Genomic DNA, 18,782 nt, shown 5'->3' on the forward strand with positions numbered 1-18,782 from the left:
CAGAAAACAATAACTCACTCATGTGCGCTACATTATGACAATGATGATAACGATGATTGTTTTTGTCATTTAGGCATCGCTGGCAACCCTGTGCTCTTCAACGAGAACGGAGACGCCCCCGGACGCTACGAGATCTACCAGTACCAGATCCAAAACCAAACGGCTGAATACAAAATCATCGGCAACTGGACAAATCAGCTCCACATTAACGTGAGCATGTACCTCTATGTTCTTATTCTGCCATTCTACCATCAAGTGTGTTGTTAATGTTTGTTAATCTTCTCCTTTGCTGCTGCAAGTTCCCTCACTAAGTCATGCAGAAAACATTGGATAGTGTGTAATGCCATCTTCAAAGGTGCAAATAACTCGAGGGCAAGACTGTGATGACAGACAGACTGTGATGAAAAGAGCGCTTTGAAAGCTTAAGGACGGACGTATTAATTGGCATCACTGTCTCCCAAACACACATTTGTGAGCAGGGTGTGAGATGAAGAAACAGTATTATAACAGTACATATTTACATAAAGCAACCAAACAAATTATGTTTTTGCCAAAATGAAGAGGAGGCTTCGGGGGCTAGCAGGAGAGAATACTATTGAACACATGAAGCAGCTTGAGAGGAGCTTTGTCCACTTTGCCTCTTTAGAAAACACACAACGCGATGGAATGTTCTGAAAAGGATTTGTGGTGGGCACCTACTGTGAAATGTGCCAGTTGTGACTCTGATGTTGGCTATATTTAATTAGTGTTCTTTGAGTTCTTAATTAAATGCACATTTTCGAGACACATTTACTGGCTTTGGACAAACAGCCACAATTGAATAAAACTGATAATGCAATATTAAAGAAAGGAGACCTGTTTGAAATGAGCAATTTAATTCCTCTTAAACAGTATGCATAAAAAGGTCATAAAATCCATAAAAGAGAGTAGGATACTGAAATGGATTTATCTTTCTTTCCTTGGATTATTGATTTTTTTAGCACAAACAACTACTTAGCAAAGACAAAAAAAGAGCATGAAACACAGTTTCCACTCCATCTTGTGTTTTACCCTTGAGATAATTTGACCTCCGACTGGGAAAATTTGCTCAATTTATGACGAGGGCTTCAGTTGAACCTTGGACTGACTTTCCCTATTTCCCAGCCAAGTAAATAAATTAAAGAAGAGGCTTTTTTCATCCCATTATGACTCAGTCATTACTACATTCTTGCAGGAGTTTTCATTCTTATACCACACCCATCTATGAAACTGCGCATTGATCTCACAGTCACAGGTCAACTCCACACTCTTAGAAATAAAAGTGCTAAGTAGAACCATATAAGGTTCTTCGGCTTGTCCTCATAGGACCCTTTTTGGCTCCAGGTAGAATCTTTTTATAAAGGTTCCACCTGGAACCCTTTTGGAGGGTTCCACCAAGAACCCTTTTAAAACCCTCTATTCAGGAAAGGGTTTTTAAAGGGTTATCTGGATCAAAATGGTTCATACTGGAACCATTATTGTTACCAAGAACCCTTGGTAGAAGCAAATGGTTCCTAGTAGAACCTCAGCCCTTGTAGAAGGACCCTTTTGGAACCCTTATTTCTAAGAGTGTAGGACCAAGTGTTCAGACTTACACAGAAAACAATACCAGCCCCACTGTCACAGCTGGTAACCAAGTAGCATACTAGAGCTGCAACTAACGATTATTTTGGTAATCGATTAAATCGTCGATTATTTTCTAGATAAATCGATTAATTATTTGGTCCATAAAATGTCATAAAATGTTAAAAAACGTTGATCATTGTTTTTTTGACAAAAAAACAATGTTCTCCAATGTCTGGTTTGTCCACAAACCAAAATGATTCACTGAACGATTTCTTTGTTATGTGGAGCAAAGAAACAAAGAAAATATTCAAATTTAAGAAGCTAAAACAATCAGAAAGTTTCAAACCGATTCATCGATTATAGAAATAGTTGACGATTAATCGATTCATTGTTTCAGCTCTATAGCATATAGGTTCCAAAAGGGTCCTTCTACAAGGGCTGAGGTTCTACCTGGTTCTACCATTTGCTTCTGAAAAACCCGGAGAAAGGGTTATTTAAGGGTTCTTGGTAACACTAATGGTTCCAGTAAGAACCATTTTGATCCAGAGAACCCTTTAAAACCCCTTCCCTGAATAAAGGGTTTTAAAAGGGTTCTTGGTGGAACCTTTATAAAAATGTTCTACCTGGAGCCAAAAAGGGTTCTCCTATGAGGACAAGCCGAAGAACCTTATATGGTTCTACTTGGCACTTTTATTTCTGAGAGTGTAGTTAAAAAAGACCAAACTTGCCACCATTCTATCTCTCCTAATCCGTCTGTCTGTCTTTCATATACATGTCCCTGTGTCTTCATGTCTTCTTCTTCTGTGTCCACACAGGTTAGTTCGATGCAGTGGCCACGTGGCGTCCGTCAGATCCCTTCCTCAATCTGCAGCCAGCCCTGTCAGGTGGGCGAGCGCATGAAAATTGTGAAGGGCATCCCGTGCTGCTGGCACTGCGAGCGCTGCGATGGCTACCAGTACCAAGCGGACACCTACACGTGTAAGATGTGCCGCTTTGATTTGCGGCCCAATGAAAATCACACAGGATGCGTTCAAATCCCCATTGTTAAGCTGGAGTGGAGCTCTCCGTGGGCAGTCATCCCGGTGCTTATTGCCGTCGTTGGCATCATGGCCACGTTGTTTGTGGTGGTCACATTCATCCGCCACAATGACACTCCTATTGTGAAGGCGTCGGGTCGAGAGCTGAGCTACGTGCTGCTAACTGGCATCTTCCTCTGCTACGCCACAACGTTCCTGATGATTTCCACCCCAGATGTAGGAATCTGCTCCCTGCGGAGGATCTTCTTGGGTCTTGGGATGAGCATCAGTTATGCTGCCCTGCTAACAAAAACCAACCGCATTTACCGCATATTTGAGCAAGGCTCCATGACTGTGAGCGCACCCAGGTTAATTTCTCCGGCCTCCCAGCTAGCGATCACATTCACCCTGGCCTCAGTGCAGCTGCTCGGCGTATGCATCTGGTTCGGCGTAGATCCCTCCAAGGCCATCATTGACTATGAGGACCAGAGGACATCTAACCCGGTACTGGCTCGTGGCGTGCTCAAGTGTGACATCTCCGACCTGTCTCTCATCTGCCTGCTGGGCTACAGCATGCTGCTCATGGTCACCTGTACAGTCTATGCCATTAAAACCAGAGGGGTGCCGGAGACCTTCAACGAGGCAAAACCCATCGGTTTTACGATGTACACCACCTGCATTATTTGGCTCGCGTTCATTCCGATCTTCTTTGGCACGTCGCAGTCCACGGAAAAGGTAAGCCCACAATTATTACCAAAAGAGTATAATTTGTTTTCTTTCTATTCTTCAGCAATTTGGCAATTTAAAGGAAACACCCCCTCACAGCAGTGCTGGAAATTATTACTCTGATACAATGAAATTACTATAATTTCAAGGTACTCGAGCCTTTCTTCAGTTTCCTGCAACTCAATACTCCTACATCTTAGAGAGAATTATTGCACTTTGGACTCCACTGAATAAAATAACACATACTATCAAAAAATATAATATATATATCACTGTCCTTCGAATGATCACATATTAAAACTACGACTAAGAGTTTTTCTTGGTGCCAACCGTTACATTGTGTACCATTGGGAATAAACTTTGCGGCAGCATAAAGTATAAGTTAATTATATAAATCACCTATATAACAATTAAAAAAATAATACATCACAGGAACAGGCTATTGTGTTTAATGAGGACCGGGTGCCTTATTACTATAGGTACATGTTGCTGAACTCTCACTTAAATCAAACTACTGGATGTTTTTACTTGTACTACTCTGTTTCAAAGTGTGCTGTTATGACTGTAAATGCTTCATGTTCTTCTTCCACTGTGTAACTCAACATTTTCAGCTACGAAATATTTTTTATTCAAACCTCTATCCCTTATTTTCTTATCAAAATACAGAACTCTGCCTTTTGTTGTTGTGACAACAGCAATTTTAGAAAATGAAGTGCAAAGACCTCCGCGGCTAAAACAGCCGCCAGACATGGCAAGTCATGTGGAAATCTCTTGATTGTGAAAACACTGACAAGCTGTGGACACACTTTCATGAATACGTTCCCAAATAAATCTGCAGGCGGCGCGCAAACCTGACTCACGTACACAAGACGCAACGGTGAATTGGAAACACATGGAAATCGCATCACATCTACAGTAGTGGGTGCAGTGGGAGCGGGGGTCCGGGTCATGAGGGATCCATGAGATCTTGGAACTTACATGCAGAAGGCAAAGGGGGCACAACAATGACAAAGTCAAAAATCTGTACATCCAGTTGAAAGAGGTATTTTGGCAGTGTAGCCAAAGGGGGGCTCAGTGGCTACAAGAGAGGACAAGAGGGAAAAGCCTCTTACTGGCATGGACACTATCAGCAGTGCCAGCATGGGTCTGACAGATGCTACAAATTAATCCTTACCTCTCTCCCTCTGGGATTAAAACAAAACAATGGATCAAAATGCTGGCTCAGAAAACTGGCTGCAATAGTTACCTTTGTGGAAAAACAGTCTTGAGCGACTGGGCGTGTGCACTGCATCACGCTCAGCATCCGAGAACAGTTTCTGTTGTCCACAGCGTCGTAGGAAACATGCACATGACTGCAACCAATTATATCATATTAATAATAACAATGTGAGCAGCACTAATGGCTTACATTCACATGTTGTGTGTCGTGTTAAAGCCTCAACGTATGTGTCGCAGCGGTGCAGCCGCACTTTGAAAACAACGGCTCCGCTGGAAACGGCATTCTTGCGTGCCACACGTACAGAAACACGATCACCAAAACATCTATGATTATCAAACACACACACACAGCATGGACAGAAAAGACAAAAAGCCCGGCCAAGTACAAAGTCCACATCATTTTTAGAGTGTTGCACATCTTAAATCATATGTCAACAGCGGCGAGGGATATTATCGTGCTCTTTGTTTAATCATCCCGTCCCCTCTCTGAAGATGAAAGAGAATTATACAATCAGAGAGAGACTGAAATGTTTTTTTTTGGGGAGGATGAGGTACAACTATTAGTTGTCATGGCTCTGAAAAGTAAAAAAAAAACAAACAAACAAAAAACTACTGGATAAAAAAGAAATACACTTGGGTTTCGTCCTCCAAATTTTAAGAGTCACTCCTCATTACCTAGGATATGCTGTAGACACTGTACACACAATGGTTATGAGATAGTTCTATTTTTATCTTTTAGAAAGCTTGCCCTGAGCAACGGTAAGATAAAACATGAAATGGGACTCGAAATGGAAACGTAGCTGGAGGGGAAATGCTCCACTTGTTTCTATTTTATTCACTTGAGACAAGAACAATCATATTTAATGTAAACCTTTGAATATAGAGTCTAAATACTTAACACTCACTCATAACGTAACATGTTGTTTTTGTTTTTGTCTTTCCAAACTTCGTAAGTTTCAGGTTTCAATATTCGTCCTGGTTGAACATTTGCCACATTCAGAGATTGGTAACACTTTATATTAAGGAACACATATTCACCATTAACTAGGTGCTTACTAACATGCATATAAGTAGCATATTAGCCCTTTATCAGTAAATATTGAGCATATATTAACACCTTATTTTGGAAAAATATTAATCCATGTCGTAATAGAGTTAGAATAAGTTTATGTAGAATAAGATGTTACTACATGCTTAAAGCTCCCATAGAGTGGTCCTATCGCACATATATGTGAGTTATGGAGGTCTACTTACATACATTAACTTGTTTTTATGGTCAAAAACCTCCTAGTTGCTGTAAATGAGCCGATAGAACCCCAGAAGACAGACTGTGTTGTGATTGGCCAGCCAGGGAAAGCTTTACCAACAGTCACCAGCCACCCACTGGAACGGTGGATGCACTGCTACTCATTATCAAAGCATTGTTTTAACAACGTTTAAAAATGGCTTCTTCATGACTCCCCGCCGCAGTCCCTTTTATGCCTTAGACCCGGAGTCGGACACAGAGTCAGAAGACACTGTCGCTCGTGAAACACCTCCACAGCGGACGTTATTCTTCTTCTGCGGTTCAATGTACGCAACCGGATGTGCCCGGATCAGGAGGATCTGCTGTTCAGGAGAGCTGCTGTTTACGTACCTGGACCAGGTTTTTTCAGAGATATTGCTGAGCCCCGAGATTACAATACAACAACTGTTTGTTTGAGCCTTCAGGGCTTCATTAACGAGGTAATGGTGCAGATGCACACCAAAAAAACAGCATTAATTGGTACTTCCGTTCTATGGGAGCCCTAATAAAGGGCTAGTATGCTACTTATATGTTAGTAAGCACCTAGTTAATGGCGAATATGTGTTACTTCATATAAAGTGTTGCCGGTTCCTTTATACTATCCTGCCAATGTGGCCAAACCAGAAATCCATAAACATGTATATTTCGTGAAGGGCAGTTTAAAACTCTATATGTTGTTGTTTCATTTGGATCTTTCACTGCCTCACCTCTCACGTGGAACAAAATGAACCCGGCGACTGATTCCCTGCGCTGTTACATAAACAGCGTTCTTACTTAAGAAATTTACATGTCACAGCATACACACCCCATAATCATTGCACTGTAAATGACAGGCCCAAAACAAAGCATTGCAGCCCACGTTGACAGATCTTTCAGAGCAATTAAATGCTCCTCTTCCTCTGGGTCTTGATTTACCTTATCTAGTTGCTCTCATCACTAGTTTACAGCAGGTCCCCGCCTCAGCATCACAGTCATTTATTTGTCATCTGCTGCCAGGATAAATGCAGTGAATGTAGCGGGAGGCTTTGTTCTCTATCCTTCCAACAGGGACACCTGGTCTATCTGTGGAGCATGATCACTGAACTGTGTGCTATAGCTTCAGAAATAGATGTGACACCTGCTTACCTGGAGAAAGAATCTAAATCAGCAGCTGTCTCTTAAGACAGAGGCAGGAGGAGGAGCGTCGGACAATAGTGTGCATAGAAATAGGCTCTGGGACAATGGGCTCAGTTCAAATTCAATCAGCTCCCACGAAGAGTTACTGCCACTGCAGTGCATGAATGGGCTGATGAATTGAGTGGTGTTGTTTATTTCTCTGTGAAGTCGCTCTCACACCATTGTCTCTGTCAACTCGACAACACAAAACTGCTGTAAGTGCACTAGTCAGACAAAAAGAGGGAGTCGCAGGGAGTTTGACATAACCAGACAGTCAGAGAGGAGTTTGCTCGAGGTGCAGCTTCTTCTTCTTTTTTTTTTACTCCATCACTTTTCAGCGCTAAGACAAACAGCATAATTCACATTAATGTCCCACGGGCCCAGTAAAACGTAATGAAGACTGATGCTACAGAGGGAATTCAGCAACATCGTGGACTTCAGAGAGCAGTTGTTGCATTAATTAGGCCTACAGCACAGCAGCCCTCAGGGTGTTGGCTATTGACCTCTGGATGCTCCAGTAATGGGTGAACAGACATTGAAGCTAATCAAGGCCAAAGGATTGTGATCTTAATAAATGACATCCTCCCACAAAGGTATATTATTGTGTCCCCTCAGGCATATATTTGTTTATAAACTTAATTAGAACGCAATTAAAGTGAATTCTCATCCAGCAAGGCTCTCTGCTGAATGTTTACACAGCATGCTGAGAAATACCCCAGAAGCTTGCTGTAGAATGACAATTATGCAGTTTGAATGAATGTGATGTTTGCATCCTGAAGCAGAATCTCCCCAGAGTGTCCTGTTTTAAAATAGCACTCGTTTATATGGTTACATTTATTAACCCTTAGATTAATCTTATGTAATCAGTTATACCAGAGAGTCGTGCTCATTTTTCCTGACATGTCTTTTTATCTCTTGTCGTCTCATACACTATGTGCTCATACAGCCACATTGTTTCCCTTCCCTCTCGTCCTTTAGGGGTGAAAGAATGTCAGTCTTTAAAGGATGCTTTAAAGACTTGTGCATTTTTTTTTTTACATCTAGAGTGGACGGCTGCGACACCTTACTGCTGGGACGTTCCAATAAGTGTGTTGGAGCACAGGTTCTGACAGCAACGAGAAAGAGAGACAATATTTACTCAGTGTTAGCGTCTCTCCACTGGCTCCCTTTACAGATCAAAATTGAATTTAAAATCCTCCTCCTCCTCCTCACCTACAAAGCACTCTGTGATCAAGCCCTATTACACCTTAAAGACCCAGTTGTACCTCATCATCCAAACAGATTGCTCTGCTCCTAAAATGCAAAGTCACTCATGGTTCCCAGAGTGTTTAAGAGTAGAATGGGAGGCAGAGCCTTCAGTTACCAGGCTCCTCTCTTGTGGAGCCAGCTCCCAGTGTCAGTTCAGGAGTCTGTATTTAAGGTTAGACTTAAAACCTTCTTTTTGATAAAGCTTATAGTTAGAACTATTAATGGTGAATAAGGAACACATACTAACCATTAACTAGGTGCTTACTAACATGCATATAAGTAGCATATTAGCCCTTTATTAGTAAATATTAAGCACGTATTACACCTTATTTTGGAAAAATATTCATTCATGTCGTAATAGAGGTAGAATAAGTTTATGTAGAATAAGCTGTTACTACGTGCTTAAAGCCCCCATAGAGTGGTCCTATCGGACATATATGTTAGTTATGGAGGTCTACTTACATACATTTACTTGTTTTTATGGTCAAAAACCTCCTAGTTGCTGTGAATGAGCCGATAGAAATCTCTCCTCACTGAAGCTCTCGTCAGTCACGCTGTTTCAGACTGAAATCTCACCCCCATGAAGACAGACTGTGTTCTGATTGGCCAGCCAGCGAAAGCTTTCCCAACTGTCTTGTGATTGGTCAATACCTGGAAGTGACCCTCACACTCTTTGTGTGAATATGACTTTACAACAAAACACTAAAGTAGTTTGTCATCCTCCAGTTTGTGTTTTTCCTCTCGGTCCTCTTTCTGCAGCTACCTGTGACTCCTAGGCTGCAGGATCCAGTTGCAAGTTGCAAGGCTATTATTATAAGCAGTAGTAGTATAGCCATCATCAATATTATGACATGACTAAAATTGACATCTGTATAATCTTTAAGAACAATTCAGGCTACTTCTTGAATGAATTACATCATAATATTTAAATACAATGCACTCTTTAGAACTATTCCAACAGAACTTAATACAACTGTTCTCTCTTCTAGTGATGTGTCGGGCGCTCTAAGAGCCGATTCTTTGTAGCCAACGAGAAGAGCCAAATGTTCATGCGGCCAATGGCATGCAAGGACAGACTAGGATCATACCATTATGTAAAAGAAGGAAGGGGGCAGCCACTGTAGTGGTACAGGTAGAGAAAGAGACGGGGGATCCAGATTTAAATGTGAGCTAGAATCAGCATCTGGCTGCATTTCAAATATACTGGAAATTGTTATTAATTTAATAAAATGTAAAAAAAATTGTTAATTAGTATTTTTTGTAAAAAAAATAAATAAGGCTTTTATGAAAACACTGATTAAAACACTGTTTACCAACAAGCCAGCCATAACTGCTAAATTAGCATAAAGTATAAGTGTCTGAGTGACACTCAGTGAAAAGCCATTTGGGAGCTGTTAGAGCTTTTCTAAGAGAGCCGAGCCAAAAGATCAGAATCTCCTCTGTCTCTCATGTTTCCTTTCACCCCAACCAGCTGAGGCAGATGGCCGCACATCTTTGAGTCTGGTTCTGTCAGAAATTTCAAGGGATTATTTTTTTCCTCTCTACTGACGCCAAGTGCTTGTTTGTTGAATGTGAACTGTTGGGTTTCTCTTCTCCTCTCTCTCTCTCTCCACAATATTCTAAGGTCTTCGTCTTAGGATGTTGAGTGCTTTGGCGCGATACAAATGAAATTTGATTTTGGCTTGATAAGATGCAGTCATTAATGCTGATGTTTCCATAAGCATTACAGTGCTGCTCTCTTACAGAGGCCTCCAATTAATTACTTTGAGATTACTTTATTCTCAGAACCACATTGAAGGTTTTAAACCAAATGGGGAAAAAAAATACAGATATTACTGACGGTACAATAATCTGTACAAACCAGCGCGTCTGTGGACTCACAGGAGAGGGGACTGTGTTGTGTCGGTGATGTCCACACAGATGATTAATTTGCCTCATTCCCTCATAGCTTCTTCCTCCTCTTCCCCATATAACTTAGGTATTTTGGACAGGAGCATATCCAAGAGTTTATGACTAAACCAAAGAGCCAGATTAATTTCTCACATAAATTCAGAGAGGTCTGGGCTGGGAAGTTAGGTGTCCCTGTGTAGGGGAATTGGAATCATTCTGCTAAGTCCAGTTACAGACTTATTTGATGTTTACGTCCTACACATGTGAATCCTGTTTTCCTGTGCGTGATAGATTTAGAGGTGCCAATGGATCACAATCACATTTATTTTTTTCTACTTTCCTGTGCCAAGTAGCATTTGGTGTGAAACATTACCATGATTCTTCAAAACAATATGGAACTAACATTCAGGCAGACTGCAACTTGGCATATCTGGTTTCTCATCAAAAGCAGGCTCTTAAAGCTGAAACATTATATCACTGTGCTGGAAGACGCCCATGTTTTCATGAGGAGCCATGCTGAAATGCTGGATTCTATTGCCAAAATGGAACTGGTTTGACATGTTAGATTACTGTTCCACATCTTTATTTTTTGTAAACACCGCTCTACCTTCCACTTTGTCTGGCAGTAAATGCAACAATTCATGGTTGTAAATGTTGCATTTGTACTCTTTTTTTTAATGTATTTTTCTTTATCCTGGCAAATGAGACATACTGCGTGTCTGCCAAATGCTGTCAATTGGCTTTGGACAATCTGTGATTTTTTTTTTAATACAACAATTGGCGTCTATAATGTTGCCTTCTGGATTCTCTCTCTGGTCCTCGTCCTCCAAGGTCCTATGAGTGTTTTTGGATGTTACATATCTTTCTGTCGTTGTGCATAATAGTATTGGGTATTCTGTGTTTGCTTTTTTCCTGTTGTGTAAAATAAATATGTCAAATAAAAAATAATTATCATAAAAGATAGGAAGAGCTAATGGGACCAAATATGACCACAGTGGTAATCTCAGGGCTGTAACTCCCGAAATGGAAGCGAGGCTCAAGCAGATTATTCTCTCATTATCTTACAGTAAATGCAAGAGACCAAGATTTGTTGCTATTCTTGGGTGAGAGTCAACTGAGATTTTTTATTTTTTTGGTCCTTTTTCTTTTTGTTTATATGAGTAACAGCTTGAGTTCAACAGTCTCTCCCTCAGGCAGCAGTGAAATGACCCCAGAGAAGTCCACTGGTTAACATTCCCTACAGCTGGGGGAGAACCACTGCAGCTGTCCCTCCATCACACTGCCTCAATCCTTCCATTCTTCTCTCTCTCTCTCTCTCTCTCTCTCGCCAGCAGCCTCACATGGCACCAGGGCAGACTGAGATGAGATGGAGATCCAGTCTGGAGTGAAAGCACCGCAGAGAGCCGCGAATAATAAAAACAAACAACATATTCAAAGAGAGGTCACATCTGCACATCAGGGAAATGTTACTGAGCTTTAATGAAAAACCAGCCGGGGCTTATGGGAGGTTCAATCAGTGGTTGAAAGGAACTCATAGCAATAGAGAGAGATATTAACCTACTATAAAGGTTAAACCATATGTAATATTTACATTTAAAAGCCAAAAGCCTTTAAATCAGAGCACAGCGATACCAAAAATCTGACTCGCTGCAGATCATATTCCAGTCTGTCACGGTTGAATTTGCGTCAAATAAATGATGTAACGTGACGTATCCTACTGATTCAGATCACTCTCACCCACACATGTTTTATATTGAAAATCACTCTGCAGAGTAAAATAAGACACATACTCTATAGCTGTTATGCAGGGTTTGTTTTGATATAAGGGAAATTGACTATTTCTTAACTGTTAGATAAACTGCTTTAAAAAAACACGGTGAGAAGTTTTCATGTTGTTGATCTGCTACTTCCATTATGCAAACTTTAATATCACAGCGTTTCCCTGACTAAGTCTCTTGATAAACCGTCATTCAACCACTAAAACACATTTTTCTATTCAGGAATGTAAGTAAATGGCTATAATTTGACGTCTTAATCAAGAAATGATAATGCACTTTACTGGTTTTTTTTCGGTTTTCTTGTAAAACAGTTCATTTGAAAACTCTTGGACAACAGTAATACTTATATTTTGGCATTAAAAATATCATTTGGGTTAAAGGGCTACTACATACTGGTGTATTAACCATTATAGAAATGTAAAAAATAATTTTGCTAATTACCAATATATACAAGTACGGAGAGAGGAATAAGGTTAAGAGGTTATGCTGTTCACCTCTTTAATTATTATATAACACTTGTAAATACAATAGGACCCATTAAAGTATAAAACAGGAACCATCTATGACCCTCAATACAAAAAATATACATTTTTAATAGTAAATGGAAAAGTAGGATTTTCTATCCTTAAATACAAAAATAGCAACTTTTAAACTTAAATAGAAAATCAGGGCACTTTAAATAAAAAAAAAAGGAACTTTTTAATGACAATATATATTAATAATAGAAACAGCAGCAGGGAACGAAGGCAATGGGGTCACAATTGTTGTGGTGGTGCTGGAAACACGCTGTGATGATCATGAGGCGCTGGTGGAACATGGAGAATTCTGCTCCACCGACCAAACGTCATACTCTTATTTTATTGTACAGTTTCCCTGTTCCAGCATTTTAATCACGTCCTTGAACTAACTCCATTCCAAAGTAGAGGGCGATGGCAGTTATATTTAGTGGATTTGGCGAGTGCTGCAATAGTTGTTGGCTGGTAGCAGTTTCCTCCCCGAGTTGATGCAGAGTCAAGTCGAGCAAACTGAACCCGGTGATGGTCTTTGAGGTGAGACTGCGACTTGGTGGCGTCACTCTCTCCCTGCTTAGTCATCACCTCCTCGTGAATATGGCCTCGTTTAAACCCTGCAGCTCTCCAACTTCTCCAGCTTTGAAGCCAGAATGTTTGCAAATTGAACTATCATTCTTCTAAGAAAAGTCCACAATGCCTCTGTATTAAAGTGCCTCAAGCATCACACCATCAATTTTCTTTTCAAAATAAAAGCCTGCTTAACAGCTGTACAAAAATATTACCAGCAAAGCAAGCAATATCATAGCTAATATCAGCCCAAGGCTACAGCTTTACTAACAAAGGTTAAATAATGTAATGATGTAAATAATACACAACGTTTATGCCACAGCTGCCCAGCATTGGTCATGTTTTTTATATTTCTATAATGGTTAATAAGCCACTATGTAGAAGCTCTTTAACAAAAATTATATTTTTTTTAATGCCAACATATAATTATTATTGCTATCAATGAATTTTGGAAAATGAAATGTACTGTTTTACAAAAAAACAGAAAAAAAAAAAGGTCAAGCACATTATTATTTCATGATTAAGACGTAAAATTATAGTTATTTACTTGCTTTCCTGAACAGAAAAACAATGTTTTAGTGGTTGAATGTTATGCTTGCTTGGCTTCACATAGAAGAAACCCAGTGAGTCAGCTCACATTTGGGTCTAAAAAGGTGAATGAAGTTTGTTATTTGCCAAATAAACAACAACCTTTTAAGTTTTTAACAAGTTAAAAACTTTTAGCAAGCTTCTCGCTTTTAAGAAGCAGAAAGGCTGTCTTATTACTATTTAATTAGTTAAATAGGGGTTAATAGATCCTTCTCCAACATGGTAAAAAGCTCTATAATAACTCTAACTCTTATCTCCAAGTTCAAGAAGGAGCCGTGTGGGTGCTGGTATTTATGTAACGTTGGCAGAATGAGCTGAGCAGGAAACTCATTATTCCAACTTCTACACTGGTGGCCGTATACAGCAACTTATACAGCAATTTATTTAACTGAGCCTGTTCTGTTCTGTTTGTAGTTCACACTGTATTTGCAGGATTGTCAACAAATATAACCACGCATAAGTGTTTGTGTCCATACAGTATCGGATTTACTTTAAAAGTCGTAAGGTAATCGTGACAACAATCAAAAATCCCTGCTCTATAGTTGGTGTGGCACAATATGACAAGATACTGCTGTTATGACAAGGTAGAAAACAACGTGAGAGCCTCAAAGCTTGTTCTGACTTTGATGGGAGATTTAAAAAAAAAAATAACTCTAGCACCTGCAGTGTATTATCATGTCAGGCCATCTGCAGGTCAGCTGGTCTGTTGCAGAGAAAGCAGAGACGGTGGTTAAATGTGTTTCAGTCTGTAGTATCAGTGCAGTAAAACCTCTCTGAGAGAATATTCAAGTTCATTCCTCTCCGATGGCCAGTCGAGCTTTTATATTAAGGTCTGATTTTTAGAAATTATGCAAGCTTTCATGCATGTTTAAAGATGATTCGTTAATTTGCTGCAGCTCTAGAAATAATTAAAATGGAACCAGGGAGAAGACTACCCAGTGTCATCCCTCTATATATTATAGGAAATAATATGTAAAAAATGTTCATGAGCTTGTTTCGAGTCACAATAGAATACAATTCTTGTGCGTTAGCAAACTCTTGTTCAAGTCGATGTGACGGCCATTTTAAAATTAGAATGACCGCAAAACAAAACAATCGAGCTGGCCTTTGTTGGCTCAGCACACAAAGCCACGAGAGCAGATGAGATGCTGAATTAAAACACATTTAATTACATCACTCGCATGAAACAGTTTCGAAGTCCGTGTCGGACTAGAAGCTGCTTCACCAACAGCTTGGCCGACAAATGGGTCACTGAATGTTCTAATTTGAATAACAGCTGTCATTGTGGCTGCCACAAATACTGAGAAATATGTATAATCTGGAGCTAAGAAAACAAGCTAAACTGTTCATGCCGTGCATGTTTGGTGTTTCCCCCCCCTCTCTTGCAGATGTACATCCAAACAACCACGCTGACCATCTCGGTGAGCCTGAGCGCTTCAGTGTCCCTCGGGTTGCTTTACATGCCAAAGGTCTACGTGGTTCTCTTCCACCCGGAGCAGAACGTGCCCAAGCGCACACGCAGCCTCAAGGCTGTGGTTACTGCTGCCACCATGTCCAACAAATTCAACCCCAAGGCTGGACTGAGACCCAATGGGGAAGCCAAGACTGAGCTGTGTGACAGCCTTGAAACGCAAAGTAAGAACACAAACGAACACACAAACAAAACCCTCTAACTGCATCCGACACTTAGCATTTTGCTTTTTTTTCTAAATCAAGTTGTTTCACAGGCAGGTTGTGGAGAATGACAATACTTATATCCCATTTCCAAAAACATTTAATCGGCTGGGAGTCGTGACGAAGCTATTTTTAAACACTGTTAAAACAATGTTTTGATAATCCACCGTTCCAGAGGGGGGCGCTGCTCTTCTGAGAACGGATGTGCTGGATTGTACTGGCCAATCACAAGACTCTGTCTTCTGGGGGTGAAAGTTCACTCTGAAATCGCGCAGCAGAAAAACACCGTCAGAAAAGAGGATTTTTATCGGCTAGTTTACAGCAACTAGGAGGTTTTTGACCATAAAAACAAGTTAATATATGTAAGTAGACCTCCATAACTAACATATATGTGCAACAGGACCACTCTATGTGACCTTTAATCATTTAAATCCTTAAGAGTCATTTAAAGACTCTGGAGGCCCTATCAGTCGGCAAAGTGTGAAAAAAGATGACTCATGTTGTTGTGGTCCTCCTCAGTCTAAGTACAGGAGATGAAACACGCGATGTTGACATCTGCGCTCACTGGGACGTCAGAATGTGCTAAATTCCTGTAATTGTTGTCGCGCGGAGCTCCGCTTTGTCCGTAAAACACGCAAGAGTGCTGGCGAGGGCAACGGTATCCGTAAACCCGGAAGTCTGCATAATCCGCGAAAAGTTCTATCCTTGGCTCCACAGTGCAGCACAGAGTTCAACACAAACTTCCAGCCACAGAGGATTTATGCTAACTGCTGTTGGCTCCCAGCAGCCTATGTGGCTGATGTCACTTCCTGTCCTGTCCCTTTAGTTAAGTTTTGGCAGGGTGATTGAACTGCTGTGGTGCTTCATCCTTATGGTATTTTGACCAAAGCATGTCACAGACATGTTCATTAGGACACCAGGGAACTAGGTTAACTTGGAGAAATAGGGTATACTATGACCCCTTTAATATTTGTAAGGAATCTCCATATATATATATATATATATATATAATTTATAACTAATTAAGTAATTTAATCACCTAAAAGGCAGATACAGAGAGATTGAAGTAAAATATTGGAACCATCTCAACCTTATCTCTGAGGGTTAATGGTGTTATGTTGCTCATTGTTTTCTTCCCCACTAACTTTGATTCCAGCACGTCCGTGACATCACAACTCACACATGGGTGACACAGGGGGGGTTAAAAGGAACACACACAAAAAACACTGGGCAGACAATCTACTGGCAATGGGAACAGTGTTAATTGCTCTTCATCGGAATGGTGTTATTTATTTATTATGACTTTATTTTGCGTAGCCGCTAATTTCAGTTTTTAAGAGGCTTCACAAAAAGCATCTGTGAGCATGAAGTGACCTCATTTAAAATGTGTATGCAGACCTACAACTCAGAGTTTAAAACTTAATTGGTCATATTACTGGGAATTATTGAAAAATGATTGTGTTTAATTACACACAATAGTAATTTTATATAGCTTTAGATGCCAAACAAGTTTTTGGCATTTTTGTGGTGCAAATTACAACACACCTCTGTTTTCATTTTGTGTCCAACGAATAAAAATATAGTTAAGCATTTACATTTTAATGTGGTTTAGGTCACTGATACATTTTCAATTTCAACATCAATGAGTAAAACCATAAGTCATTCAACGTCTTCATCTCCTAATCATTTGAAGATGGATATTCGCTGGCTGCCGCTTTTAAATGTGGACATTGGGCTACTGTTTATCACCGTAAATCAGTACTGTATGACAACCTGTTAAACCTGAAACCACGACTCTGAATTTATCGTGAAGCAAATGATGAGTTCAGCATGCGAGTCAGCAGAATATTGCGCGTGTAATGTGTAACGGAGCTGATATCGGTCACGTCTGTCATCAGAGATACCGACCCCTCTGTCTGGTATACACTAATGAGGACTTGAGCGTGTTCTTGCACATTTTGAAGAATTGTTTTCTCCTCACACTTCAAAAATCAGCAGCAGACAGAATTGTTTACTTTCACTGAAAAAAGAAAAAAAAAAAAGACCTGACCATATTTACTGTTAACACAAAAGCACAAATCAATATAAACTGTGCGACAATGCACCGCAGTAACAATGGCACGCTGTTGAGAGGCACCATCACAATGGTTAAACAGTGCAGCATTAATGCCGATGTGGCTTTAAGCTTTTTTTTCGTCGAGGGTTGATGGAGCCTTTTGTTACTTTAAGTGGCAAGAAGGCAAAGACACAGAATTGATAGCGAGCAGCAATTTATTCTGATGGGGTTACCATTTGCAGGGGCCATACAGTGCCGTGGCTATTTGAATAAGCACCATTTGTCATTGTCATAGCTGGTGTGGATATATGGCTTGATGAAATTGAAAAATTCCTGTCTGGGCCACCACCCACGACTGCTGAGATCTGGTGGCAATATGTCAGGATTTATCTGCTCCACCTCAGCGGACCAGCTAACACGGTCTGCGGAGACAAACTGGCAAGTGGAGGTCGGATACTAAAATGAAAAGAGGGTGGGGGAGGGGAGCGTGCTTTGCCCCACCCCCCCCAATTTGCTGCGAGTAAAACAGGATGTGTACAGATTGCAATATGGCCAGAGAGCAACTGAACCCACACGAGTTATTCATCTTACTCAGAGCCACACACAAACTAACACATATCCTAATCTCCATCTGAAAGGTCACCTAAGTTCACCTCGGCTCAATCTCCACTCTCGTTTGTTCTCTTTCAGCATTCCCAACAAAGCAAACCTACATCAGCTACAGCAACCATGGAATCTAATCTGAGAGACTGAGAGGCTCTTATCATAATTCAGGATTTCCACCCTGACGGATGGAGAGAGAGTGAGAAAAAAAAACATGCAGTGGAACTTCACACGGCTGAGAATGATTTAAAAAAGAAAAAAAAAAGATGAATGGATGTGTCATCGTATGGGTGGAGATGTTGCCCGAAGACATGACAAGGTGAGGAGAAACTGCAAAGAGGTGCACGGATGGACAAAAAAAAAACCACACGACCAGAACAGATAAACAGTACATTAATAAAGGTTCCATCTTCTGACTGCCTCACAAGATGGATATACACTCACACACACAGACACACACAAAGAAAAATACTTGCATGGCAGAGACCTGGAGATGAACGGATGGAGATTTTCCTTTTGAGTGTTTACATTTGAGCTATGCCCACTTTCAAAGACGCCTCCGTTTCCCTGAGCAGCACTGACTTCAACTCAACAGTAATCAATGATGTGTTCAGGTGCTCTCAATGTTGTCTATTAATCTAAAAATCCACAAGCCATCACAAATGGAGTGATCATCATCAAAAAGGTATATGAAGATGTGCTCCATGGATTTCCAAGAAGGATTTTTTTTTATTATTATGTCTTTTATTCTTTTTTGTCTCTGACTTCTCAAGAGTGCAAAGGGGTTTGATCATCTCAACAAATCTGTACCCGAACCGTGGATTTTTATTTCTTGTTCCGAGTTTCCATTCACTCAACAAGAATGGACGATGCGCGTGTAAG

At 40.5% G+C, this 18,782-nt stretch overlaps 1 protein-coding gene across 1 annotated transcript in view; it reads left to right on the top strand.

The window, feature by feature from the left end:
• LOC310930116 (metabotropic glutamate receptor 4-like) overlaps positions 1-18,084 on the top strand; it is a 185,300-nt gene extending 167,216 nt beyond the window's left edge. The window contains exons 8-11 of the mRNA XM_083893038.1: positions 74-210; positions 2,400-3,335; positions 14,956-15,202; positions 17,988-18,084. Of these exons, the coding sequence (XP_083749164.1) occupies positions 74-210; positions 2,400-3,335; positions 14,956-15,202; positions 17,988-18,037 (1,370 nt within the window). The 3' untranslated portion in view covers positions 18,038-18,084. The remainder of the gene's footprint in view (positions 1-73; positions 211-2,399; positions 3,336-14,955; positions 15,203-17,987) is intronic.
• The last annotated feature ends 698 nt before the right edge of the window (positions 18,085-18,782 follow it).

The sequence above is a fragment of the Microchirus variegatus genome, assembly GCF_963457635.1.
Source record: "Microchirus variegatus genome assembly, chromosome: 7".
NCBI lineage: Eukaryota > Metazoa > Chordata > Actinopteri > Pleuronectiformes > Soleidae > Microchirus > Microchirus variegatus.